The 26,514-nt window shown below is 39.0% G+C and overlaps 1 protein-coding gene across 10 annotated transcripts in view; it reads left to right on the top strand.

Annotated features, from left to right (window-relative positions):
* The window catches only part of kank1b (KN motif and ankyrin repeat domains 1b), a 40,384-nt gene extending 14,177 nt beyond the window's left edge, over positions 1 to 26,207 (top strand). For 3 of the 10 annotated variants that reach the window (XM_017703906.2, XM_017703910.2, XM_037533431.1), the window contains 10 exons: positions 5,879 to 8,500; positions 8,631 to 8,708; positions 9,968 to 10,067; positions 11,339 to 11,479; positions 13,216 to 13,303; positions 15,837 to 16,056; positions 19,799 to 19,941; positions 22,636 to 22,836; positions 24,519 to 24,617; positions 26,031 to 26,207. In XM_017703906.2, the coding sequence (XP_017559395.1) occupies positions 5,879 to 8,500; positions 8,631 to 8,708; positions 9,968 to 10,067; positions 11,339 to 11,479; positions 13,216 to 13,303; positions 15,837 to 16,056; positions 19,799 to 19,941; positions 22,636 to 22,836; positions 24,519 to 24,617; positions 26,031 to 26,087 (3,749 nt within the window). In that variant the 3' untranslated portion in view covers positions 26,088 to 26,207. Of the gene's footprint in view, positions 1 to 906; positions 1,149 to 4,180; positions 8,501 to 8,630; positions 8,709 to 9,967; positions 10,068 to 11,338; positions 11,480 to 13,215; positions 13,304 to 15,836; positions 16,057 to 19,798; positions 19,942 to 22,635; positions 22,837 to 24,518; positions 24,618 to 26,030 lie in introns of those variants that run through there. The other 7 variants (XM_017703908.2, XM_017703912.2, XM_037533432.1 and 4 more) reach the window with 6 other exon arrangements.
* The last annotated feature ends 307 nt before the right edge of the window (positions 26,208 to 26,514 follow it).

A 26,514-nucleotide genomic window follows, 5' to 3' on the forward strand; every position in this document is an offset into this window, starting at 1 on the left:
GTTCAGATTGTCCGCTTTAGTATGAGGCTTAATATCCTCTGTATTTGCAATAAGTTTGTCTTTGATTGTAAAAACACCATATAACATTTAGAATAAGTGAAAATCATAAACTTAAAAACATAAAAATAAACATAAAAAAGACAAAGTTTGAAAGACAAAGTTTGGTTCCAGACGGCCCAAGCCGTGACATGGATTCGCTGAATTCCATTACCAGCACACTTCATTTAATATATTGTTTTTTGGATTGGGCCAAACTGGGTTTTGGATAATGACTACAAGTAATACTGAGCTTCCTCAGGGAGATGTTCTAAAATGGTTAAATGAACACATTGACATACATAATTGTTAATGCATTGATGTTATTTATGATGTATTCTAATCAAATAAATGTGTACAGCCCAGATAAACATCTTTTTGAATCCGATTTGCACAGGTGCCTAAAACATCTGCACAGTACTATATATTACGTGAATGATATGATCATTATAATCCTGTATATACGTACAGTATTAACAAAAGTCTTCGTCACCCGAATTGATCAACATTATTTATCTCAGCAGTAATTTATGCAGCCTAATATAATTCTATATTTATTAACCTCTACACCAGTGGCTATGCTAGCTGTCAATTTCCATGTTGTTATGGGGCATCCCCAGTGGTTGTATGGTGTATTTGTATAATGCATGCTGGGTATGTAGTAAAGGAACAGTCTTGGATGAAAAAACGAAACTAATAGAAAATCCTGAACTCTGTCAAACTGATGAGGCTGAGGGATGCAATGCGGCACTACAGAATGTTACACAACATGGTGCATGACATCTAAATACTAGTTTTAGGCTGGAATGCTTAAAACCAAAACTTTACATCACATTTACATTACAATGTGTTGTTTATTTGGTTATTTGCATTTATTCTGGTGTTTTTTCATAAATGTCTACATCAATGACACCCTAGGACTTTTGCACATTACTGTTGGGTCATTCCATTTTAGGTGACACCAGTATTCAGATAAATTAACAGTCTTTACTAAAACCAGAATGTTTATATACCTGGTTGCAAATCCTTTGTATTCAGTGACTGGCTGTTTTCTGTGCACTATAGACATTAACAGATGCTGAGTCCCTTCCCTGGTGAGGCTCTACCAGATGGTATGCTTTGGGCCTGACTATTTTTTTAATTTTTTTATTTTTAATCTCCAGAGTAAGACATTTCTACACAGGTTTCTTCCTACCTTCGCTTTTGTACAGGTTAATCAGAAAGTTATTATAATTAAATGCTTATATGTATGTTTGTTTTTACCATAGTTTTGAGGGAAGCTTTTGGCCTAAAATGTATTTTTTAAAATATTTTGGGAACCTGTGTAGAATGTAAATAAAACTAGAATATATATATATATATATATATATATATATATATATATATATTTTTTTTTTTTTTTTTTTTTTTTTTTTTTTTTTTAATAAATTTGTAAATTTGGGATGGGGGCATGTTTACCACTGTGTTTCATCACAGGCAGGCCAGATTGGTGTTCAGTCTCTTTTAATAAGGAGCAATGCTGTTGTAATATGTAAAATATAAGAATGTGGTTTGACATTGTCTTGCTGAAATAGACCTTCCCTGAAAAGGTCTCTGACATTGTCTGGATGGCAGCATATGTTGCCAAATCACTTATATATCGTTCAGCATTAATGATGCCTTCATAGATGTGCAGGTCACACATGCCATGTGCACTAATGTACTACTATACCACCATGAATTCTGGCTTTTGACCTGTGCACTGATAACAAGCTTAGTGGTCGTTAGCCCGGAGGACACAATGTGCATGATTTCCAAAAAGAACTTCAAATTTTGGTTTGTCGGAACACAGGATACTTTTCCACTTCCCTTCAGTCCATTTTAAATGAGCTTGGGCCCAGAGAAGGTGGCAGCATCTCTGGATCTTGTTTATATGTGGTTTCGTCTTTATGTTGTAACTCTGGGATGCTTTTTTTTATATCCAATCATTTTACTGACATGTTGCCAATCAACCACCAGGTGTTTATTTTAGCATTATTTAACTTTATCAAACTTTATCAGCCTTTTGTTGCCCCAGTCCCAACTTTTTTGGAGCACGTAGTTGGCATAAAATTCTAAGTAGATAAATATTTTTCAAAAACTACAAAATTCCTCAGTTTCCACATCAGAAATGTTGCCTTTGTACTATTTTCAAAGATGTATAGGGTTTAAATGATTTGCACATATATGCAGGGCATTAGAAGCCAATAGAGTGCATGTGTCATGCGCCCGCCTCCTGGGCCCCCGACAATGACGGCCGAGAGAGCCGGCAGAAAGGTGGGGCCCAAGCACTCAGCTGCGTGACAGCGGGAGTAGGAGGATGACGATGCTAGTGCCAGCTACGGGAGGCACCAGAGGGAGGAGCGAGTCCTGAACTGGCTGAGCTGCCAGCTGGGAGCAAAAACGAGGAGGTGGAGCGGTGAGCTCTAGTTCCCTCTCGGCCCTGGAGCACCTTTAAAATGAGCTGAGAGGGAACAGACCAAGAGGAAGGACAAGCAGCAGCTAAGGACGGCAGAGCTGAAAAGCTCCACTGAGTAGAAGGACTGAAAAAGTCCAGCACAGTGTTTGGTGCGTTTATGTTATGTGGAGAAATAAAGAGAATGGCTCCTGCAGCTCAGAACCCTGCCTCCAGTGTCCTCCTTGATCCCGGGGTAGCACATGCAGTGCTACGGAGGTACCGAAACCCGGGAAGAGGACACCAACACACCGAGCTTTGCTAGCCAGCTAGACTTTTCAGTCCTTCTACTTGGGGGAGCTTTTCAGCTCTGCCGTCCTTAGCTGCTGCTCATCCCTCCTCTCGCTTCTGTTCCCTCTCTGCTCATTTTAAAGGTGCTCCAGAGCCCCTCCCATCCCTGCTTCAAGGGCACTCGGAGCACCCTCGCTCTGTTCCCTTTCAGCTCATTTTAAAGGTGCTCCAGAGCCGAGAGGGAATGAGAGCTCGCCGCTCGGCCTCCTTGTTGTTGCCCCAAGCTGGCAGCTCAGCCACCTGGGTTGAACGTAGCGGCCTCGCTGCGTAACAGGGGGCGGGGCCCGGGCGGTGGAGCTTGGGGCTCACTCCTCCTGTAGCCAGCACCAGCGTCGTCCTCCTCCCACTGTCACTCCCGCGACTCGCGTCCATCGGGGGAGATTGGGCTTTGCGCTCCGCCCCCTCTGCACTCGCGGCTCTCTCCCTGGCGTTCTCGCCGACGTGCGGGCACGTGCCACATGCACTGTATTGGCTTCTAACGCCCTGCATATATAACCCTGTTTTAAAAAAAATTGGGACACTGTGCAAAACGTAATTATGTGCAAATCATTTAAACCCTATATATCTTTGAAAATAGTACAAAGGCAACATTTCTGATGTGGAAACTGAGGAATTTTGTAGTTTTTGAAAAATATTTATCCATTTAGTATTTTATGCCAACTACATGCTCCAAAAAAGTTGGGACTGGGGCAACAAAAGGCTGGTAAAGTTAAATAATACTAAAATAAACACCTGGTGGTTGATTGGCAACATGTCAGTAAAATGATTGGATATAAAAAAGCATCCCAGAGAAGCAGAGTATTTCAGAAGAAGTAAAGATGAGCAGGGGGTCACTGCTCTATAAAAGACTGCACAAGCAAATAGTGCAACAATTCAAGAGTAATGTTTCTCAATGTAAAACAGCAAAGAACTTTTGCTTTTCATCATCTAACATCTAACATCATAATAACATTAAAATATTCAGATATTCTGGAGAAATCTCTGTATGCAAGATACAAGGCTGAAAACCAGTATCTTCTGGCCATAACTTTTGGGCCCTCGGCTAGCACTGCATTCAAAACAGACATGATTCTGTAGTGGAAATCACTGCATGGGCTCAGGAAAACTTCAGAAAAACAAGCTCTATGAAGATAATTTGTCACTGCATCCACAAATGCAAGATAGAACATAAAGACGAAACCACATATAAACAAGATCCAGAAATACTCCCACCTTCTCTGGGCCCAAGCTCGTTTAAAAAGGTCTGAGGGGAAGTGTAAAAGTATCCTGTAGTATTTTTTCGAAATCATGCACATTGTGTCTTATGGGCCAAAGACCACTAAGCTTGTTATCAGTGCACAGTTCAAAAGCCAGAATTCATGGTGGTATAGTAGTGCATTAGCGCACATGGCATGGGTGACCTTCACATCTGTCTGGTGCCTCCCGTAGCCGGCACCAGCATCGTCCTCCTCCTCCCGCTGTCTCTCCCGTGACTCGTGTCTGTAGGGGGAGCTTGGGCTTTGCGCTCTGCCCCTCCACACTCATGGCTCTCTCCCTGGCGTCCTCGCTGAGGTGTGTTGCGGCTGAATGCTTGGGCCGTGATAGTCAGGTCATAGTCATAGTCAGCATGCCACAGTGCCCAAAGAATTCTTTTTTTTTTGTGATTTACTTCTATTTCGCCATCATAAACTTTACATGTTAAATCTAAAAAGACGTGTAGGTTCACTGTTTTTTTGGATGATAAATAAAATGGGAATATTTGTGTTGTTGACATTGTGACCCTGGTTCCTACCACCATCACTGTAAACAAAGTCACAAAAATTCTCTACAGTGCATCTGCATTTCAATCACAAAGTTATGTGTACATTTGAAAAATCAGTGGATGTCTAATTACTATATCTTCAGTGAAAGGGGGTAGTTAAAATGCTAATTTTAAAGGTTAAGTTAGTATGCTGAAGATTTCAGTATAAATTTCAGAAACAAAAATTTCATATTGTGCCATCTCTTTTTACTTAACAGACTGTAATGTGGCCCTTTCTGTTCTGGCCTTTTCAGCATTTGCCAGTGGCCTGCTTTTTGTGGTAAACCCTCTGAAGTCTGTGCCAGATCTTTTACTAATGCTAAGCTCACACATGCCTTCATCCTTCTTAACAACATACCAACTTACCAGCTCATTTTTGTTCATCAAATGTTTTGACTGTACAAGTTTTGTCCTTGTTCAATTATCTATAGACTGCACTGTATACACAGCAGAAATAAATTTTGCTTTGCCATGCTTTTTGAAGTGGCTTAGAGGTTAACTTTGCTTTTTACTGTTTATAGTCTGTTTAGAGGAGTAGTTGAGAAACAGAAAAGAGGAGTGGAATAGTTTGTTAGAGGAGGAGAAAATGGGAATAGGAGGGAGGGAGGAGAAATAAGAGAAGAAGAATAGAGAAGACAGGAGAGGACTGAAGGGAGAAGAAAGCCAGACAGCAGGCACTGGACTAAGTTAGGATCTAAGAACTGTTAAATCTGTGGATTGTACTAACTGACAGGTGAGCAGGGTTTTTTTTAAATAATATACTATGCCAACACAATTGTGAATGCTTTTGTCATTGAAAAAACTGTTAAATGCTTTGTTGCTGAGTGTGCATAAATAGAGCAATTAAGGCCTAATATTTGATTCAATCAAACACATTTAACATTTTAAATGTTGAATCCAAAATGTATAAGTTAAATGCCAAAGATGCTGTAGTTTAAAGGCTATAAAAACAAGACTTATATTTCAGCTACACAGCAACATGAAAATGATTAGCTTAATTATTTTTGCTTTTTTGCATTGTAGTGTTCATGATATTTGACATTTTCTTTCTTTTTCTTTGCTATATATTTATTATATGTTTCATGCTTTGCTTGTTATCACATTAATGTCTGAACAGCATTTTGTCCCAAAACCACACGTAAAAGCAATATTTGTTTCACAAGTAGTCATTACTGTAATTCAAAACATATCCAGTAGGTGGACATTTATTTTTTTTTCTTTAAAAAAAAAACATTACAATGTCTTTTCATGCACATGCATTTTTGGCTTGATATTCTTTTCTTCTCCCCCTGGTACAGACACATTTGAGACCAGCGCCAGTACCTACAACATTTCTTCCTTCTGCCTTAGTACACCATACGGCTACCAACAACTTGATCTAGATTTTGTTAAATACGTGGGTGACATTAAACAAAAAGACACCATTCGGCGGTTTGGTTTTAACAGGCGGCCCAGGGCCAGTCCAGTCTCTGAAACACAGAGTAGGGTTGACCCCTCTCACTGGGCCTCCTCTGAATCTCTGTCATCTGTGAGCAGTGATGAAGCTCGGAATCCCTCCATCACAGCCCCTTCCTCCTCTTCTTCTGTCAACAGAAGAAGACCCCCGCTTCCACCCTCCTATTCTTCACTTAAATCAACTCCTGAGATTCCTGAGCATTCTCAAACCTTACCTCACTGCCATAAACCTTCAGAGGGGAAGCCTCCCCCAGCCACATGCCAACTTACTGCTTCCAAACTAAACTCTCTGGTGGATAAAACTTTGGTTGAGACCTGCAGGCGTTTGGAGCAAGAGAAAGCATCATCCCAGACAATTCCATTAGAACTCCACCCACGGCATAGGCTTGCCAGTTTTGGTGGCCTGAGCTCAAGTGGTACTCTGTCCCCTTATACCAGCTGGAATGCCCTTAATCCGACACAGACCCAGGCAGCGTCCAAGAGATCGGTTCCTGAAAAGGTCAGTCAAAGTGCTTCTACAGTGAGTAGCACTCTAAGAATCAGTCCCTCAAGCTCTGGCCGAGCTACTCCAGTGGCTAGTGTTAGTCCATTGCATCTTCAGCAGGTCAGGGACCAGATGATGGTGGCTCTGGAAAGGCTGAAAGAGCTAGAAGAACAGGTAAAGACCATACCTGTTCTACAAGTAAAGATCTCTGTCTTACAGGAAGAAAAGAGACAGTTAATTGCTTTCATGAAGCACAAGGAAAGTCAAAGTTTAGGTTCTAATGTAGATAAAGATTTACAAGGACTATTCAGGAAACGGGCACACAGCACAGGCAGTGCATTTCAACTTCAGCAACAAAGTTCCAAGAAAGGGGAAGACGACATGGGCAAGAAAACATCCTCTGAAGAGTTGGAAAGTCAGGAACATAGTGCCCTGTCTGGTCTGAAAGAATTCAAACAACTCCATGCCGAAATGCAGCTTCTTGAGAAGAAGATCCTAGATGCTCGCTTTGAAACACAACAGATGTCAAACTCAAAAACCTTAGGACAAAACTCTGTGACTCTGGGTGATGACAAGAATATCAGCAAGGAGTGTAAACATTCAGTAAGTTGCTGCAAGGACATTGCAGTAGAAACCAGACTTGAGACACGATCAACAGGAGTCGGTGTTACTGAAGATATGCTAGGTGTGGTGTTGGACACGGAGTTGGAACTTGAGCTGCAACAGCACACTATCCAGGTTTTGAGTGAGACAGTGCAAACTCTAGAGGCGGATCTTAAAGAGGCCTTGCTTAAGGCAGAAATGTGCAAACTGAAGAGTGAGCTATGGGAAGCAGGATCCCGCAACCGTGCTGACAAGAGTTCTAGTGCACAACCAGAGATGCAAAGCACTGCAGTCCAGACTAAAGCACAGACGCGGACACTTGGGGTTGGAAACCACACCCAACTTTTACATGTCGCTGTAGGTGAAGGGGTAGTGCATCCTTCTACTGCTGTAGGAATGACATGTAGGACAGAGACAAGGGGTGTGGCCTCTGGTCCAGACATACCCATAGATATGTGGGAGGTGCGGAAGAGGATAGAGAGGAAAGATCAATGTGTTGGAAAAGAGCATGTGCCAACTTGCAGTAAAGGTGTTGGAACAGCCGTGAGTGTACATGATATTGGCATAGTTACTTTGGAGTTGATGGAAACAATGGGCAAGAAGAAAGTACCTAGTCGAACAATAGGCTGTGGTGATTGCACAATAGATATTGTGTCAGATATTAATGTCAGTGTGGTCAAACCACTTGTTTCCAAGGGTACGGTCACAGACCCAGTCAGAGGCATTGACCTTGGTATCATAGTGACCCCTCAAACCCTGTCCCAATGCACCAGTACAGCAGGCAACACTGTCTCTCGCTGCACCAGCACTTCTCAGGTATACGTTTCCGAATCTAGCACCAATACGACAAGCATGCTTACTCGGGAAAGACATACCAACACTGCTCATGTAATCACCCGAACACTTGCAATTGGCGATGGAAAAGTTAGTGACCAAAGGACAGCTGTTAAAGTGCGTTCTGTTGCTGTTGGGACCACTGGATACATGAAGGAAAGTGCAGTCACTGCTGGTATCCCCAAAGTGATGACCCGTAACATTGGTGTTGGATTGGCTAACGTTAATGAGAACTACTTGGTGGGACTCCGAACACGGAACATTGCTTGTGGTCCTTCCTGCTTACCAGATCCTGTGAAAACTCGGAGCATAGGCATTGAGGTTGGTGATGGGAGAATTCGGGACATAGATGGGCACATTCAGATTCTGGCACACCCGCTACAGCCACATTTGTATTCACAGTTTGAACCTGGACTTGATCATTATATAGATCGAATGCAGAGGCTGCTAAAAGAGCAGCAGAGTCTGCTAACTGACCGTCAATGTGAACAAAGAGAGGGAGTCACTCTTCAGCCCCAGGACCACATAGATGTGCAACATGGAGGTACTATTTTGTTTATGTGTGATATTCCAAGAGTTTTAGCTGGATTTTGGTGGATATTTCATAGACAGTATCATGAAGAATGAATTAAGCATGAAACATCATGACTCTTTGTCTTTGTTGCCATTTTCAGTTCCTGGGAAAAGCTCTCCTTCAAATACTAAAGACCATTCTGAGTATAAAACAAACAATCCAATGGTACAATCTAATGGTATGTAGTCTATGTATGTATGTATGTATGTATGTATGTATGTATGTATGTCCTTCTGCATATACAGCTCTCTGATGTTTGTTAGATGGAAATCGAAGCAATGAGACCATCTCCACAATTCAGTGAACTTCTTTGAAATCTCTTCCTAACTCAGGGCCTACACTAAGTGTTGGAATGCAGAGAGGAGGTGGAAATAGCTCTCTGGTTTGCCTTTTTGGCCAGATGAGCCCTACACTTAGAATATTTTGGCTGGCTTTGGGGTTTGGAGCACTCCCATGTCCCATAGTTCTCTAGTTTGTGGCATACACAGAACGTAAATACTGTCCTTTCTGAGTGTGGTTGCTGTGTGCATGGTGAAGGAAGGCAAAGAATTCCAGCTCCAAAAAGCCTCATTATAAGAATAAGACCTTCAACAGGTGGTTCTCCTGTCAATGCAATGGAGCTTTGGCAAAGTAGAAGCTGTGATGTCTCCAGTGATTTATAGTTGTTATTATGTTTATTTGAAAAGTTGACATATTGCAAATGTATGTTTAGAATGCTTGAAAGAGTCAACATGTATATGGTTTTATTAAGAGATATTAAGAGATCTTGTTAGGCCCAATAGAAAAAATGTAACTTAAAGCTGAGTATTATTAAGGACTTTATACACAGGTATTCAAAGTAGACTAAAATGGTTCATGTTAAATTTTTCCCCTGCAGTGTTCCACTGATCTAGAACATTTCACCCACTAATATAAGATTCCTTGCAGGTAATTTCCAGTGCATATGACTTTGAAACTCTGAAACCTTGTCCCATGCTGAAAGATGAGTGGAATGGCAAAAATAGAATAATGATGATTTTTTAAAAAAAATTATTTTTAAAAATAAGAATTTGCGAGAATAAACTATTTAAGACAGGATAAATAATCAAACGATTGGTGGACATAAATGAAAAACATTGAATAATGGCATAATGGGTTGACCTCTAATTGGCTGTTTTTTACTATGTGATTTATACTCTGCATAATTGTCTGCATCTGCCTTTATGATACTTGCAGTTGTTCAGTCTCATGATACTCATGATACTCTCACGATACTCATGCTAAACTCAAAAGCATGTCATGAATATATCAGAGTAGAAATATATCGTCATTTTGTCTGCTTTTACCTGTACAACATATTAGCTTTTGCTCTAGTGAAAACTTATGTTTCCTATTTATCTATTTTACTTTTAGAGAGTCTGTGAGTGATGAAACTGTCTTGTATTTTGTTGTCTCCAGGACCTCCAGGTGATGATGGTTCCCTCAGATCCATAATGAAGAGAAAGGACATCAGCCAGGGAGCAGAAAGCAGAAAGACCCTCAAACCTGGGTCTCCTGGGTTAGCCATGAACTTCAGCTTATTCTACCCAATGCTTAATTCTTCATTTGGCCTCTCTTATTGGTGATCTTGCTTTCTAACTCATTAGATAAGCCTTGACCCATTAAAATTTCCTTGACCCTCACTGCTGTCTGACTACTTTCATCTAGACAGCCCCATCTTCAGGCCACAATTTAATAAGCGCTTTCATAAGATGAGTCCCTGCTATCAATCAACTACAGAAATTAAATACTACAAAGCGTGAGATTTGTCCATTTTTTTACAGATAATACAAAATATTAAATTGCTCTTACTAATAACATAACAATAACATGAGCACAAACCAACATGAAATATGTGGTATTGTGCAAAAATTAGAGACCACATGTCATTTATTTAAATGAATTAAGCAAAAATTGTTGTTTTTTGATAGCTGTTTATGATATTAGATATAATCCACTTGTAAGCAGGTTTTATTGACAATTTTGTTTTTCATCAATTTCACTTTTGGTGTATGCAGGGGGAGTCCATATAAATTTAACTTTAACAATCTGAAAAAAATGCTGGACTTTAATTATTAAACTTAATCATTATCACCTATAATGCCAATAATGGGAATGAAAAAATATCAATAATAATAACACAGTTGTTGTCTCACAAGCTGCTTAATGTTGTCACTCCCTACTGAAACATTGCCATGATTTAGGGCGTGATTCATGTAAATTATATATAAATGTGTAAAGTGGTGGGCTGGTGCTTTACTTTATGCACCGAAACTGATTCATTACTTGTGGTCAAGTCTCCACTTGTTTCCACATCATATCAAAGTTTCATGAATCGGAAAACAAGTAGTTTGTATATCAATAAAAGTGGTCAACCCTGCATTCTTTTTTAAATAGCTTTGATAAATAAGGGCCAATTTATGTTGAAACATTTTATATAATATTAAGCTATTGATGCTTCTGTGCAATATTTTTTTATGAGGTTTTCTGCATTTTTCCTGATGCTGAAAAAGGAATAACTTGTATTTAATGGCCATTTTGATTGGCAATAAATAAGTCTGATCTCTGACACGTACGTTTATAAATTAATAAAACACATTTTTTAAATCTCTTTTTATGCTAACAGTGGTTTATTAATTCTAGCTGTAATACGAAACATCAACGAGGTTTTTTTTTTTTTCTTTTAAGAGCGGCTAAATAACATTCAGCTGTAATAAAATAAAGAACCCAGTAACAGCTATATGTTCAGAAATGTTCAGAACTACTTTGGCTACTTTGTCTTGATTGCAGGTTTGAGCGAATGTCCATTAGTGAAGACTCGTTCTCTGAGGGATTTGATTTTGAGGATGAGGAGAAAAGGAAGGGGAAGAGAAAGGAAGAGCAGGAGGAGATTGGCAGCACAAAGGCTTCTAAGATGGCTAGAAGAGAGAGGTTAGTACAAAAAATTCCATGCATCCAATGTAGTGCTTCACAGTATATTGTCTGTTAATTATTAGTGTGACATTGATGTATTTAAAACATGTTATTGAAGAAGGTAGTATAGCCCTCTAAACTGTCGTTTTGCTTGACTGGGTTTTTACAGTTTGTGTTGAACATCTTGACCAATCACAGTTCAAGATAGATAGTTTTAATCAGGGTGTATTCATGCGATTAAATAAAGGTAAAACTGTCTATCCTTTTGTTTATTTAAATTCCAGTGAAAACAGCTTCAGGGTACAGGTGGAAAGGTTTAGATTTATTATGAATTAAATTTAAATAAATATAAAATTGAAAAACTTTATAAAAAGTCCCTACAAGGGAGCGGGAGATTGACAGGCGGATTGGTGCTGGGTCAGCAGTGATGCGGGCTCTTTACCGGTCTGTTGTGGAAAAGAAAGAGCTGAGCCATAAGGCAAGGCTCTCGATTTACCGGTCGATCTACGTTCCCACCCTCACCTATGGTCATGAGCTTTGGGTAATGACCGAAAGAATAAGATCGCGAATACAAGTGGCCGAAATGAGTTTCCTCCGCAGGGTGTCTGGACTCTCCCTTAGAGATAGGGTGAGAAGTTCAGTCATCCGGGAGGGACTCGGAGTAGAGCCGCTGCTTCTTCACGTCGAGAGGAGCCAGCTGAGGTGGTTCGGGCATCTGGTTAGGATGCCTCCTGGACGCCTCCCTCGGGAGGTGTCACAGGCGAGTCCACCTGGGAGGAGACCCCGGGGAAGACCCAGGACACGCTGGCACGACTATATCGCCCAGCTGGCCTGGGAGTGCCTCGGAATCCCCGGGAAAGGGAGGTCTGGGCTTCATTGCTTAGGATGCTGCCCCCGCGACACGAACCCCGGACAAGCGGAAGATAATGGATGGATAAAAAGTCCCATGTATTCATGTCACTCCCGAAATCCAAGGCAGAGCCTTGTTGTAGCCACATCCATGTGTTTTAGAAAAGTTAGAGCTTATTGTTTTAAAATAACTTTATCCCAAAGTCTGAAAATCAGTGTGTAACCTTCAGCTGTGTCACTATCAAAATGCATTTTCTGCATTACCAGAATTCCAACTTCCATTTTTTCATCTTAAAACACATTAGTCTAAATTTGTATTTGGGATTACTTGGATTGTAAGAAACGGAAAGCCAGCTTCAAAGACTGAACTTTGTTGGTATTGACAAAAAGCATGTAAAGCAAGTATCTCTACAGATTTCAAAGTGTGGACATGCTAAATACTGAAAATTTGCAACTTTACTTAGTAGTTGAGGCTTTTATGTTTCTGTTGAGTATGCACCTAACACCATTTTGACTGGATATTCAAGTTGTCTATGTTTTTCTTAGCCCTTCTTTAGAAACAGATCATTTGATTAATCAACAAAATAATCACTGGATTACAAATTGAATCAATAGTGGCAGTCTAAGTACAAATAATATTGATAAACATATCATGCTATGGTTTCTGGTTTTTCTTTTTGAATATATTGGTAGGCATACTGCAATCACAATGTATAATAATAATATAATATAGTAATAATAATATAGCCACAGTACTAGTATTTTGTCTGTTACGCAGCCCTTTGTCATGCTGTAAAATGTTTGACATCTTTTCTCTCAAAAATCCCCACTTGGAATCTGTGGTATGCTATAATATAGCAGGTTAAGAGCTGGCATTTTGTTCCACTCTGTCTTGTGTTGTTTAGGTATATGATGAGTGAAAAAGTGCTTTCCTTCTGCCACAATTTGAAGACTCACCTAAATGACAGCAAGGCTTTATCCAGCAGAGAGCTGGTGAGTCCATCTAACCTGAGAAAAAAGTATTATATTTATTTATTATACTGTTTCTCCTTAAAAGCATTTTGGTTGTGTTTTATCTTTGCTTGGCATGCCATCTCAGACAGAGGAAATGGCTCATTATATAATACGTGTAGTTCAGGCTGTGGAATGTGAACTCTGTGCAATTTGAACCATGGGAAGAAAACATTAAGACAGCCTGTCTGAGATGCTGTTTGTCTGTATGTGCTTGATATTTATGGGTGCACAGCAGCACTTAACATGGCTTTTAATTACTGTTTTTCTTCCGTTCGACATTCAATGTGCTATGTCTCAAGGGCCGCGTCATTGTTGTCAAGCAATTACTCCCTCATTTGACTGTTTGGTTATTCTGCAGACATCCCTGATCAGCTTGGCTTTAGTAGAGTCCTTGTAAGGTTTCACTGGACAAAGGTGCATTGGACCCAGTTATAAAATTTCTGATATTTAGTACTTTTGTACCTTTTTATTTTTTGTATTATATAGTTTAACTTTGTTTATTATTATTATTATTATTATTATTATATATTTTTATGTGATTTTTCAGACGTGCCTAGGATTGGTTCTATTTTTAATAGATTTTTGAAGAGTGGTCTATTTGCAATGGGCAGAACTTTGAACTCTTTGGGTATTTGAAGGGTCACTAAAGAATGAACGATCTTTACTTTCAACTTCTAAGCCCACCCAATATATGCTTATCTCTAGCACATTCTAGTAATTTTCACTGTTACCATATACAAGTTGAAAGCATATTGACACTACACTGTGTGCAGTTAATCAGTTAATCAAGATAGAAACCTTTACACAATGCCTGCTGAACTTTTGAAAGTATGAATAAATAAGGATAAATAATTGAACGATTATTAGACCAAAAATCACTTTTTACCGTTCCCTTCATGGAGTTAATTTGGTTGTTTTTTTTCTTTTTAAGCCTTGAGGAACACAATAGGTAGTGTTACCACATAGCAGTCCAATTTTCACAACAAATTGGGAATTTTAGTTAGGCTGGCGTGGGCAGCCAATGTGCAGGGTCATATAAAGTTAAAATGTTTTCAACAGTTTTGCGCAACACCCTCTGGCTGATCCTCAGCGCACCCAGAACGAGAGCAGTAGGCATGTCTGGTAGTCCCTGTCACCACCTGAAAGGCTAGTTTTATCTGAGAGTGCATACCGAACAAACAAAAAACTACAAGTTATGTGAAAGCATCTCACCGCTGACATGAGTGCTGAGCACAACGCATACTGTGCGTTTACTGTGAAAGCAGCTTAAGTTGGGGGATCCTGTTTACAGCCTAACGTTATACCAGTTATACACAGAGTCAAGTACAGGCATAGAACTATAGATTAAGTTTTCCCTTTTTATAGCAGGTGGGAGATTTCTGCAGATTTCTAATAACCAGCATTTCAAAAATGCTCCATGTATTTTTAGCATGGTAGCTATCTAGCTATATTAGTGTGAAGCTAGCGAGGTTAGCTTGGCGCTATTTGGGATTTTTATGTTAGCGCTTATTTAAATACAGAAAACCTCAGTGACATTTATTTAAACAAAACACTAACTTGAAAAATGAGCAGTTTCTTTGACAGTAATGAATAACACTTCTGTTCCATAAAAATATTTCAGCCTTAATTGCAAAAACCAGTGGTGTTGTAAAAAATATAGTGGGTACAGGTGAGTGGGTGAGGTAACTTGCTTCTAAAGACATTTACTGAGTCTTTATTTTTCACAGCAGTGATGATGGGAACCAGACATCTTTAAAATCATTAAAAAGTACCTCACAGAAAGTTATTACATTAAATGTATATGAATACACTGACATTGTTTTATCATAGTCACCCCAGCTCAGGAATACTATCTCATGTAGTTGTAGTGGGCTTGTACAGCCAAAAATGCTCTTTTCTGATGTTTTAAGTTATTTATCTGAAACACGCACATAGGTTGTTGTGAAGGACATTTCATACACACACACCCTTTTACACATCATTTACCACCTTTTTGCCACCTTCTATTGTTCTATTGAGGAGCTATCATTCTTTGTCTAGGAGGAATGAGGGTACAATTAGACAGCATTTGTTAGCTCATATGGTCATCATAAATTTTGGCCAACAGGAAAGAAATTGTTTATAATTGAGCTTGAGGTGTAGAAATCAAATCACTTAAGCAAGAAAAGGGGAGTAAATTGATGGTGGGGCATGTTTGTGGTGAATGATTTTGGATGATGAAACCGCCCTTTGCCATCTGGCACTTAAAGTGAAGCAACTGCTGCACTTTGGGATCTGCATTTACTTGCTGTCAGCTTTATCCTGCAATTACCAACTGCTGTGCACTGTTTTAGCTCAGGCTGTTCTGCACTGTGGAATTTTGTGGCGCTGCAAATTGTAGTGCATCTTTTTTGGCCTTGGGGGAAAAAGGTCTTTAGGCGAGTATATGCCAACTGGAGTTTTGTTCTTGTTTGTTTTTATTCGTTTGACTTCAAAATGTAGATGCGTGTAACAACATGTTTCTATTTTAAAGCGCTCCAGCCTGAATCCGATACAGCAAGAATGGTTCCGTGTATCCAGTCAGAAGAAGTCATGTCCAGATACAGTGGAGGACTTCCTGTGTGCATGCCGCCGCGTGTCACTTGCTGTGTTGACTCACGTGGCCAACATGGCTGACCAGAATGGAAACACAGCGCTCCACTACAGTGTGTCACATTCTAACTTCAGGGTGGTGCAGAAGCTGCTGGATGCAGGTACATACTCCAGGGGTAGTATTACAGAAACTTTCTATTTTTATTAATAAGAAATATGTTTTTAACAAATGTGTCTTACAGAAGAAAATCTTACCTTAATTTAACAATGATTTCTTATATAAGTCTTGCAGAGCTAGATGTGATCTCTTTCCCAAAAAAACTGAATTTTATGCTAAATGTGGTTAGGAACAAACTGGCACACTCAGCATTTTCCAACGGACAACAAGTTAGCATTACTGAAAAGTCTCTCAAAACTTCCATTTACTTCCACCACCCTAACATACTTTTCAGCTAGACCTGACTTCCTCATACAGTTCCTCTCTTGGCACCCTATCATATGCCTTCTCTAGATCCACAAAGACACAATGTAGCTCCTTCTGGCCTTCTCTGTACTTCTCTACCAACACTCTCAATGCAAAAATTGCATCTGTGGTACTCTTTCTGGGCATGAAACCAAACTGCTGCTCACTGATCTGAACCTCTCGCCTTAGCCTTGCTTCAACAACTCTTTCCCATACCTTCATGGTGTGGCTCATCAACGTTATACCTCTGTAGTTACTGCAGCTCTGCACATCACCCTTGTTCTTAAAAATGGGGACCAGTACACTACTTCTCCACTCATCAGGCATCCTCTCACTCTCCAGGAATTTGTTAAACAACCTGGTTAAAAAGTCCACTGCCTTCTCTCCTAAACATCTCCATACCTCCACAGGTATGTCATCTGGACCAACTGCCTTTCCATTCTTCATCCTTTTTAAAGCTGCCCTCACTTCCACCTTACTAATTCTCTGCACTTCCTGATCCACTATCTCTCCCCCCGTTGTCCTCCTCTCTCTCTCGTTTTCTTCATTCATTAGTTCTTCAAAGTACTTCTTCCATCTACTCAACACTCTCTGTTCGCTCACTAGTACATTTCCCTCTCTATCCTTTATCAGCCTAACCTGCTGTACATCCTTTCCAGCTCTATCTCTCTGTTTAGCCAAATGATACAAGGCCTTTACTCCTTCTTTACTGTCCAGCCTCTCATACAGCTTATCATAGGCCTTTGCCTTTGCCACCATTCTTTTCGCTATGCGACTAGCCTCACAGTACTCCTGCCAACTTTCTTCATCTCTCTGGTTATCCCACTTTTTCTTAGCTGCCTTCTTCTTCTGAATACTCTCCTGGACTTCCTCATTCTACCACCAACTTTCCTTGTCTTCTTTCCTCTGACCAGACGAAACACCCAACGCATTCTTGCCAGTTTCTCTCAGCACCTTAGCTGTAGTTTCCCAGTCCTCAGGTAGCTCCTCACTGCCCCCAAGGGCCTGTTGCAATTTTTCCCTGAACTGCCTGCAACCATCCTCCTCCTTCAGCTTCCACCATCTAATCTTTGGCTCTGTCTTCACTCTCTTCCTCTTCTTTGTTTCTAATCTCATTCTACAGACAACCACCCTATGCTGCCTTGCTACACTTTCCCCTGGTACCACTTTACAATCTCCAATCTCCTTTACGTGGCATCTCCTGCTAAGGATATAATCCACCTGTGTGCACCTACCTCCACTCTTGTATGTCACACTGTGTTCTTCCCACTTCTGAAAATACGTGTTCACCACAGCCATTTCCATTCTCTTTGCAAAATCTACAACCATCTGATCTTCCGCATTTCTGTCTTTCACACCATACATACCCAGCACCTCTTCATCCCCTCTGTTCCCTTCACCAACATGTCCATTGAAGTCTGCACCAATCACTAATCTCTCCTCTGTAGGGACACCAACCATCTTACTCCAAAATTCCTCTTTCTCCTCTAACTGACAACCAACCTGTGGTGCATATGAACTGACCACATTCAAAATTACACCATCAACCTCCAACTTCAGGCTCATGATCCTGTCTGACACTCTCTTTACATCCAGAACACCTTTCACAAGCTGTTCTTTTAGGATTATCCCTACTCCATTTCTTTTCCTCTCTACACCGTGATAGAACAGTTTGAATCCACCTTCAATGTTCCTGGCCTTGCTTCCTTTGCATCTGGTCTCCTGGACACACAGAATATCTACCTTCCTTCTCTCCATCATGTCTTCAAGCTCTCTGCCTTTACCAGTACCACTACTCACCATTTATCTGGGCTTGGGACCAGCACCAGAAGTACACGAAGTACACCCCTAATGGCTGATTTTGCTTATAAAATCAACGAAACAAATAATTTTTCATAAGACTGTACATGGCATACCCAGTTTTATTTTATCTGTTTTTAGAAGTTGCAATTAAACAGTTCTATCAGTAGGTGATGCTGCAGCACTCTCAGCAACCCTCCATCCTGGTTTTCTGCTGTTGCTGAGAGCTGTCTGGAGTTTTTCAGTAGTTTGTACATTTTATTTTAGCTTTAGAGTAATAATTGCTATTGCACTATGATTACATGATATCATTAGAGAAAGAAGAGTGTGGATATTTCATTTAGCATCATGCTGGAAACAGGGTTTGCTTAATCTGATTTGGGCCCAGTGAGGAGGAGGAAGCCAGGAACACTAAAATCTAAACTAAAATAAAGTATTGCGTCTAAAACTACGGAGTTGAATATAGAACTGGTGTGGAATCAATACATGCAGCATCTATCCGCAAACTTTCAAAATGGTTAAATGGTCAAGATGTAAACATAGTTGTTCAGAGTGGTTTGACACCAAATGTAACTAATTTTTAAACTATTTCACCATTATCAATATTACATTTAAAATTCAATTCAAGTGTATTTGTATAGCGCTTTTTACAACGATGTTGTCACAAAGCAGCTTTACAGAGGTTGGAAAACATACAGTTATAACATATCCCCCAGTGAGCAAGCCAGAGGTGACAGTCGTAAAGAAAAACTCCCTCAGACTGGAGGAAGAAACTTTGGGAAGAACAAAGACTTACAAGGGGGACCCATCCTCCTCTGGTTAAATAGTATTTACAATTTAATAAGATAAATACTAAATAAAAGCTAAGAGGATCTCTGCTTGAAGACTGAATGGTAAAGCTTTAGAAAGTGCTCTGAGAGGCAGTATCTGATTAAGGCGGTCTCTGACTTAAGCAGTCTCTGACTGAGTCTTTATGAAAAGTGGGTGTGAGCTGAAACAGTCCCATCCTCTCTCAATGCTGGTACATCTGGATGGCACAGTGACGTAATTGAGGGTGACCTCATATAAAAAATACCTCAAAAGTAAATAAAATGGCTATATTTGTGTTGTAGCCATCATGACCCCAGGTTCCTATCGGTACCACTGTAAAAGAAAAAAAAATCTTTACAATGCACCATTTAGCATCAAACCACTCAGAATTACTTTGTTTAAATTTTGCCCATTTAAGTATGTAGAAAGTTTGCAAAGTTAGGTGCTATTCTCTTTTTTATTCTCTGCTTTTGGTTAAAAAAATGTATGTGCATTGAATGTACTGATAAAAGTTAGCTGCAAAATGTAACTGAGCGAATGAGTAAAAATGAGTAAGTATAACTATTAGGATAACTAATTTATGTTCCCAAGATTTGATCCAGGAACACTAAAGGTCTTTGCTTTTATTTACTTGCCCATTAACAACACATGTGAGAAATTGTGAAATATGGTTGAGCTTTTCTGTCAAAGCATATATCAGTAAAATATATTTATAAGCAGCATTAATTTGGACATAAGATTAGCAGTGTTGAACTATTTAGATTAGCTATGATACCTTGTTTTTGTCATTAACTTGCATGTGTGTTTTTTATGTGTAACTTGCTGTGCAGGAGTGTGTAACATAGATCAACAGAATAAGGCTGGATACACTCCCATCATGTTGGCTGCTCTGGCTGCTGTGGAAACCCAAGAGGACATGAAGGTGGTGGAGGGGCTTTTCGGGAAGGGAGATGTCAATGCCAAAGCTATCCAGGTGTGTGTGTTTCTGATAGGGTTGCGTAATACCAATTTTTCAAAAATTGCTATGGGTCTTTTTAAAGTATTGTGGTAGACTACACCTTGGTTCCTATTGGGGGGGGGGATTACTTCTTTCATTATAAGCTGGAGTTACAATGTTAAATTATTTTATTGCTAAAATAAATTAAAAAATGAAATTTGTAGCTGGAAAGGCTACACATTTTTTTAGGCAAATCAAGTTTGAAAATATTCGCAAGAGCCTTAGTTCAGTGTCGCTTTGATTATACAGGTTTATCACCAAAACTCTATATTGGAAAATGTGTCATAGAATGGAAAACTTTATTTACATTGGGATAGTTGAATGATGACAGTTCTGTACATGGAACTGCACGCTGTCTTCTCCTCGAATAGAAATCCTGCATTTGCAACAGAAAATGGTAAAACAGGCCAATACCAAAATCCTAAATTGTTATGCCACAGATCTTATTAATATTTACACCCCCAAAATGTACATAAGTCAGTGTAATTCAGTTCAATGTTGCAAATGTACACATATGGCTTCGAAATTTTCTTCAATTCCAGCATCCAGATCTTCATTAAGCGCCCACAGACTCATTGATGTAGTTTAGGGCACATTATGACACTGAATAAAGACAATTTTGTGCTCTCTAACACAAAAGGCCAAAAATTACAATTCTTAGAATTTGGAATCCACTTTGGAAGTCATTTAAGAATGAATGTGTGCATAGCATATGCCCCTCCTACTTTACTCTGATACCCCATGGTTTCTACAAAGACAATGAATGAAAGACCATTGAAACCCTTTCCAATCTTCACTTCTTCAGATCTTTGATACTCTAATCAAATTGTTACATCATGCAAACCTTTTCTTTGGCAGTGAAACTCACAATTGTGTTTGAGCATGCTCTCCATCTAAAACTTTCACATTTGTACTTTTTGTGAGTGCTCTTTTGATGAGAAGCAGTTTGAGAACACAAAATACCGGAGATATTTGATAATCATTTAGAAACTGACATCATAATAATAAATATAAAACTCATCATATTCAGATTATGGACTCTGTGCTGAGTGTTGTATAGCTCTGGGTTTTGGCAAAGATTTTGGTGTAGCAAACACCATTGTCTAAAGGAATGCATTTTTATTTCAACTTTAATTATTTGCTGCTAATGAACAGACACCTGCTTGTCCTCACAGATATGGATATTTTTTGAAAGCATAAAAACAGAGACGTTTTGGCCTCCCAGTGCATGTCACTGAAAACGGAGCTTTTGGAAAGTGCTCTCCAGCATGGAAATGGAAATACAAAGAACATTCATGTCTCTATATTTTTATATGGACAGGTTTTTTAAAATAATTTGAATAGTAATACAAAGTACAACGAAAAGTTGGGACGCTATGCAAAATGTAGATATAAATGATTTGCACAGTGCACAGTTCAAAAGCCAGTATTCATGATGGTATAGGGGTGCATTAGTGCACATGGTATAAGTGATGTGCACATCTGTGAAGGCACCATTAATGCTGAATGATATAAACATATATATTTGGCAACATAGGCTGCCATCCAGACAATGAGTTTTTCCTGGAAGACCTTGCTTATTTCAGCAAGACAATGCCAAACCACATTTGCACGTTTTACAACAGCATTGCTCCTTTTAAAAGAGTCCAGGTGCTAAACTGACCTGCCTGCAGTCCAGACCTGTCACCACTAAAAACATTTGCAGCGTTATGAGACAAAATATATGACAAAGGAGACCCTGAACTGTTGAGCGGCTGAAATCCTATATCAGACAAGAATGAGAACATTTCACTTTCAGAACTACAACAGTTGGCTTCCTCAAGTGCTTGCGGAGTCTTGTTAAAAAAAGGTGATTTATCACAGTGGTAAACATGCCCCTGTCCCAACTTTTTTGGAAGTTTTTTCAAAATGAACATATATTTTTTCAAAAAACAATACAATTTCTCAGTTTGAACATATGTTGTCTTGGTAGTCTTTTCATTTTACAATATGATTTACATTCTGTTGCATTCTGTTTTTATTTACATTTTGCACAGCGTCCCAACTTTTTTGGAAATGGGGTTGTGCTTGTAGAATCAGACTACCTCCATAGCAGTTGAACTGCCATGTAAGATTTGTTAATACGTTCTTCCTTTGTTGTGTCTGCACTTTTCACATTGAATAGCACTTTGTAAAGCAATGCAAAAGATGTCTTGTGTCTTTGCTGGTATGGATAAAATTATAGGATAGATGTTTTAGGTTTAAAGGTGCGCTGTGAAAAAGCAATAATCCTTGTATTTTTAATGTGTGGAAATAAACATTGTGGATAACATGAAATATTTAGTTATTGAGAGTCTACTGTCCACACTTTTTCCAATTAATCAAAACCATGGCTAACATTTTAATTGTATAAGGAATTCATCATTAGATGCAGCCCTAGATGTTTGTGGTTAACTCGGCAGAAAAGATGAGTACTTTTCAGTCATAGTCCACATCCAAAGTGTTCGTTAATCATCTTCATGTAAAAATTCTTGTCTGTTGTGTTATTTTAAAATCTTCCAAGCCTGGTCTCAGAGTGAACAGTAATTTCAGTAGCCTTTGTAATTTTTACACAAATTGTTAAGGGTCCCTGCATGGTAAGTGTGGGTCTAATGTACATAATGTATATATGTATGTGCTGTTGTTCTGTAGGCTGGTCAGACTGCTCTCATGCTGGCAGTCAGCCACGGTCGTCTAGACATGGTTAAAGTTCTCTTGACTTCAGGCTCAAAAGTCAACGTTCAGGATGATGAGGGTTCCACTGCACTCATGTGTGCTAGTGAGCATGGCCACACTGACATTGTTAAGCTTCTATTGGCTCATCCAGGCTGTGATGCCACGCTGAGTGACAATGTAAGTAGGACATTTTGTGGAATCTGTTATGCATGTTAGCTGCATATTTGATTAATAGATTAATCAATAACTGTGGTGACCACGGTGATGACATGTGAGTTTTATTTATTTACTATTATTATAATTATTATTTTTTTTTTTGCCAAAGTACTAATGAAGCTACATAGACAGCTTGTGGGCAAACATACTTCAATAAAGTCATTGTTGGGAAGGCATTGTTAAGAGAGCAACAATTAGTTGCAAGGATAGTGTTTTACATGAAGATCTTGATAGCTATTTTAGGGATATTATATATATAATTGCAACTGCTGGTACCCCATCATTAAAATAGCCAGTGGTACAAATAGAAAATCTAAATTGTGCCCTTCTGCCTTATATTTTTGCACAATTTTCATACAAAAGTTAATACAAGAAAAAGACAGCCTGAGTAAACATAAGAGGCAGCTTTAAATTTTTAAATGTCATTTATTATAGGAAAGAAGTTATTCAATACTAACTGGCCCTATGTGTAAAAAGTAACTGGCAACCAATTAACCAAATTTTGTTGATAACTGGGGTCTATTAAACCAGACATACCCAGGCATGATTGCTCACAGCCCTGTTGAATTTGAACATCCCTTAAATCAAATCTTGCAAGCAGCACACTGCTGCGTTCAAAGGAAATTCTGGAAGAGACTTACTCACCACAGACAGAGCCATTATCTCCAAATGGAGAAAACTTGGAACAGTGGTGAAATTCCCATGAAGTGGCTGACCTGCCAGAAAAGCACATGATTCATCCAGGAAGTCACAAAAGAACCCAGAAGAGTATCTAAATAACTGCAGGCCTTGCTCTACTTCTAACCAAAAGGAACATACTGACGTCTTTTATTTAACAAAAAACAACTCAGTAACTCCGAACCCTTTTGGAATAACATTTTGTGAACTGATGAATCGAAAGGGGACTTTTTTGGAAGACTGGGGTCCTGTTAGATCTGGCATAACAGGAAATCGGCATTCAATAGTATGAACATAATACCACCATCAAACATGGTGGTGGTAGTGTTTTTGTGTGGTGATGCTTTACTGCTTCAGGGCTTGGGTGACCTGCCATAACTGACAGAACCATGAATTCTGCTCTCTACCAGAATTACTTTTTCACTTGGGTGACATTTATCTTGGGTAACCTTTTTCTTTTATTAAATGACATGATCATGTAAAATCTGTTTTGCATTTCCTCATGTTCTCCTTGTCTTGTATTACATTTTGTATTAGGATCCAAAACCATTTAGTGTGACAAGTATGCAAAATCAAAGAAATCAGGAAGGGGCAACATGTTGACAGCACTGTGAATAGCAGCTAATGACAAACTAGGATAGATGACATCAGGATGGACTAGCTTTGCAGAGGGTCTGCTACAGTCAATGCTCTTTCCGGGTATAATACATACTGCTTCTATGCTTATTGTGACTAGTAATAGTAGGCAGTATGAATTTCTCCAGTACACCCGGATGATGTACTGCTCTGGACAAATACTCCAGTATTAAAATTACTGTATTACTAGAACCTTATGGATATTGTTCACTTTGTTAACTATATCAAATATAATCAGTCTTAACGCTGACAAAATGCTCATTTTTTATGTTCTTAATTCATTTTTGTGCCTATATTGAAGTGTATGTATATGTGTCTGTGAATTATAGGATGACAGCACTGCTCTGTCCGTAGCCCTAGAGGCAGGCCACAAAGATATTGCCATGCTGCTGTATGCTCATGTGAACTACGCAAAGGGCCAGTCTGTGGTAGGGTTATTTTTCCCCCATATACTTACATTGCAATGCCCACATAAACAATAAAACATTTAAGGCCATGTGTTGTTGCGAATAACATCAAGGCTGTGATTCGGTAACAGTAGATAATCATAGCCGTGACATTATTCCCAATATCACATGATCTTGTGATTTTTCTTGCTTTTGTTCACCACTTTTTCAAAGCAAAGAATGAAGTAAGGAAATGTGAACATTGTTTCCATGTTTTTAATGCTGACAGGCTCTTCCATTAAAAAATGCAAGTAATTTAGAATAAAGCACCTATTGGTGCTACATGGCAAATAGTAGACAGTGAAATAATCCAGATATGGTGGTAACAAAACATGCTCTTGTCAGATACAGTGGCTCCCAAAAGTGTTTGTGTCATATTTAAATGGTGGGTGTAGTGTTCATTCTGATGAAGCCTTTTCAAACATGCACCTAAAAAAGTGTGCCATACGTCATCACAGCTGACCATCGAATATCAAAAATGGCTTCTCTCTAATCACTCATCCAGCATGAGTGGAAAAAATAACTTGACTGTTTTGAACATCAGCACTTGGCATAATGATTAGCACAATCTTAGTGTGAAGAATAGTTTTCTGTTCATTATTATTATTATTATTATTATTATTATCGTTATCATTGTTATTGTTTTTATTATACCATGCCTAATCAAATAATGTTTCATTCGTTTATGTTCGTTCCCTGTAGAGGAGTGGGAACTTATTTGACTGGGGGAATTCAAACTTTTGCATAAGACTATATATGTCAGTTTTGAAATGTTTATCATCTCCATCTTTTGTTCTCTTAAAAGCATGTCCCATGTTTACCTTTTCTTCTATTATAAAATATGTTAACCCCTAAGAAGTGCGTTCTACTTCTTTTTAAGTATGAAAAACGACACGTCTTAAGTTTGAAAAAATGTCATTTGAAAGCCTCCCCACCTGCAGGTCCAAATTCCAAAATGCTTTTGTCAGCTTCTGAGTTCATGGTCCCATTAATAAACACAAGCTCACTGACACCCTTGTAAGAAAAACAGCCCCAGTTTCCACCTCTGTGCTTTACAGTACCCTTAGTGCAGACTGGTTTGTATTCCTCTCCAGCCTTGATTGATACAAAGAGACTGCTAGCAGCTTGATACTGTGCTGAAAGTGTTTTTCTCTTCTGAAACAGATATCATTTTGTTAAACATTTTATGAAGTAACCTAAAAAACATATTAAAGTTTAATTATGAATTAAACTTTACTAATGGTTAATGTGTCTAAATACTTTTGAGGCCACTGTATAACAACACAGGTTTTGCAACCAGTCAGACTGTGTTATAGCCAAGTGTTGCAAAATCTTCCATAGAGTTGTTCTCTTTTTATAGTGTGATAAAGACTGAATGTATATGTGTGCCTGCAGGGAACGTCTCGAAGCAGAACACCACCTGCTCCAGCTGCAAGAGGCCTTTTTGAATGATTTTTTTTCTCTACTCATTGTCCAACACTACCCACCTACCCAACACTGCCTATCCATTTAGCTCCTTAGTCCTTGTATGTTTTCACAGAGCCCTTATCATAAATCTGGGATTGCAGCACAGTTTCAAAGTTCAAAGTCTTGTGGTGTCCAGCCTTGTCTAAGGAATAGACGATATAATTAATTTGTGATAAATATCATTGCAGTTTTTGAACACACTGCACAGAATAGCATTATGCCTCATCTCCAGTAATAACACTAATATCATAAGGTTGTATAAATATATCAGGTATTATTTTTTGTCACATTTATAAAAACAAATATTCCCAAATGGAAACAAAGCCCAGCTGCCCAGCACTCTCTACCTGGATAAAAAAAAATGTTAGTGTTAGTGCTAGTGCTGAATTCATGCTCACATGACTTGCAACAT

This window comes from Pygocentrus nattereri, chromosome 23, assembly GCF_015220715.1.
Source record: "Pygocentrus nattereri isolate fPygNat1 chromosome 23, fPygNat1.pri, whole genome shotgun sequence".
NCBI lineage: Eukaryota > Metazoa > Chordata > Actinopteri > Characiformes > Serrasalmidae > Pygocentrus > Pygocentrus nattereri.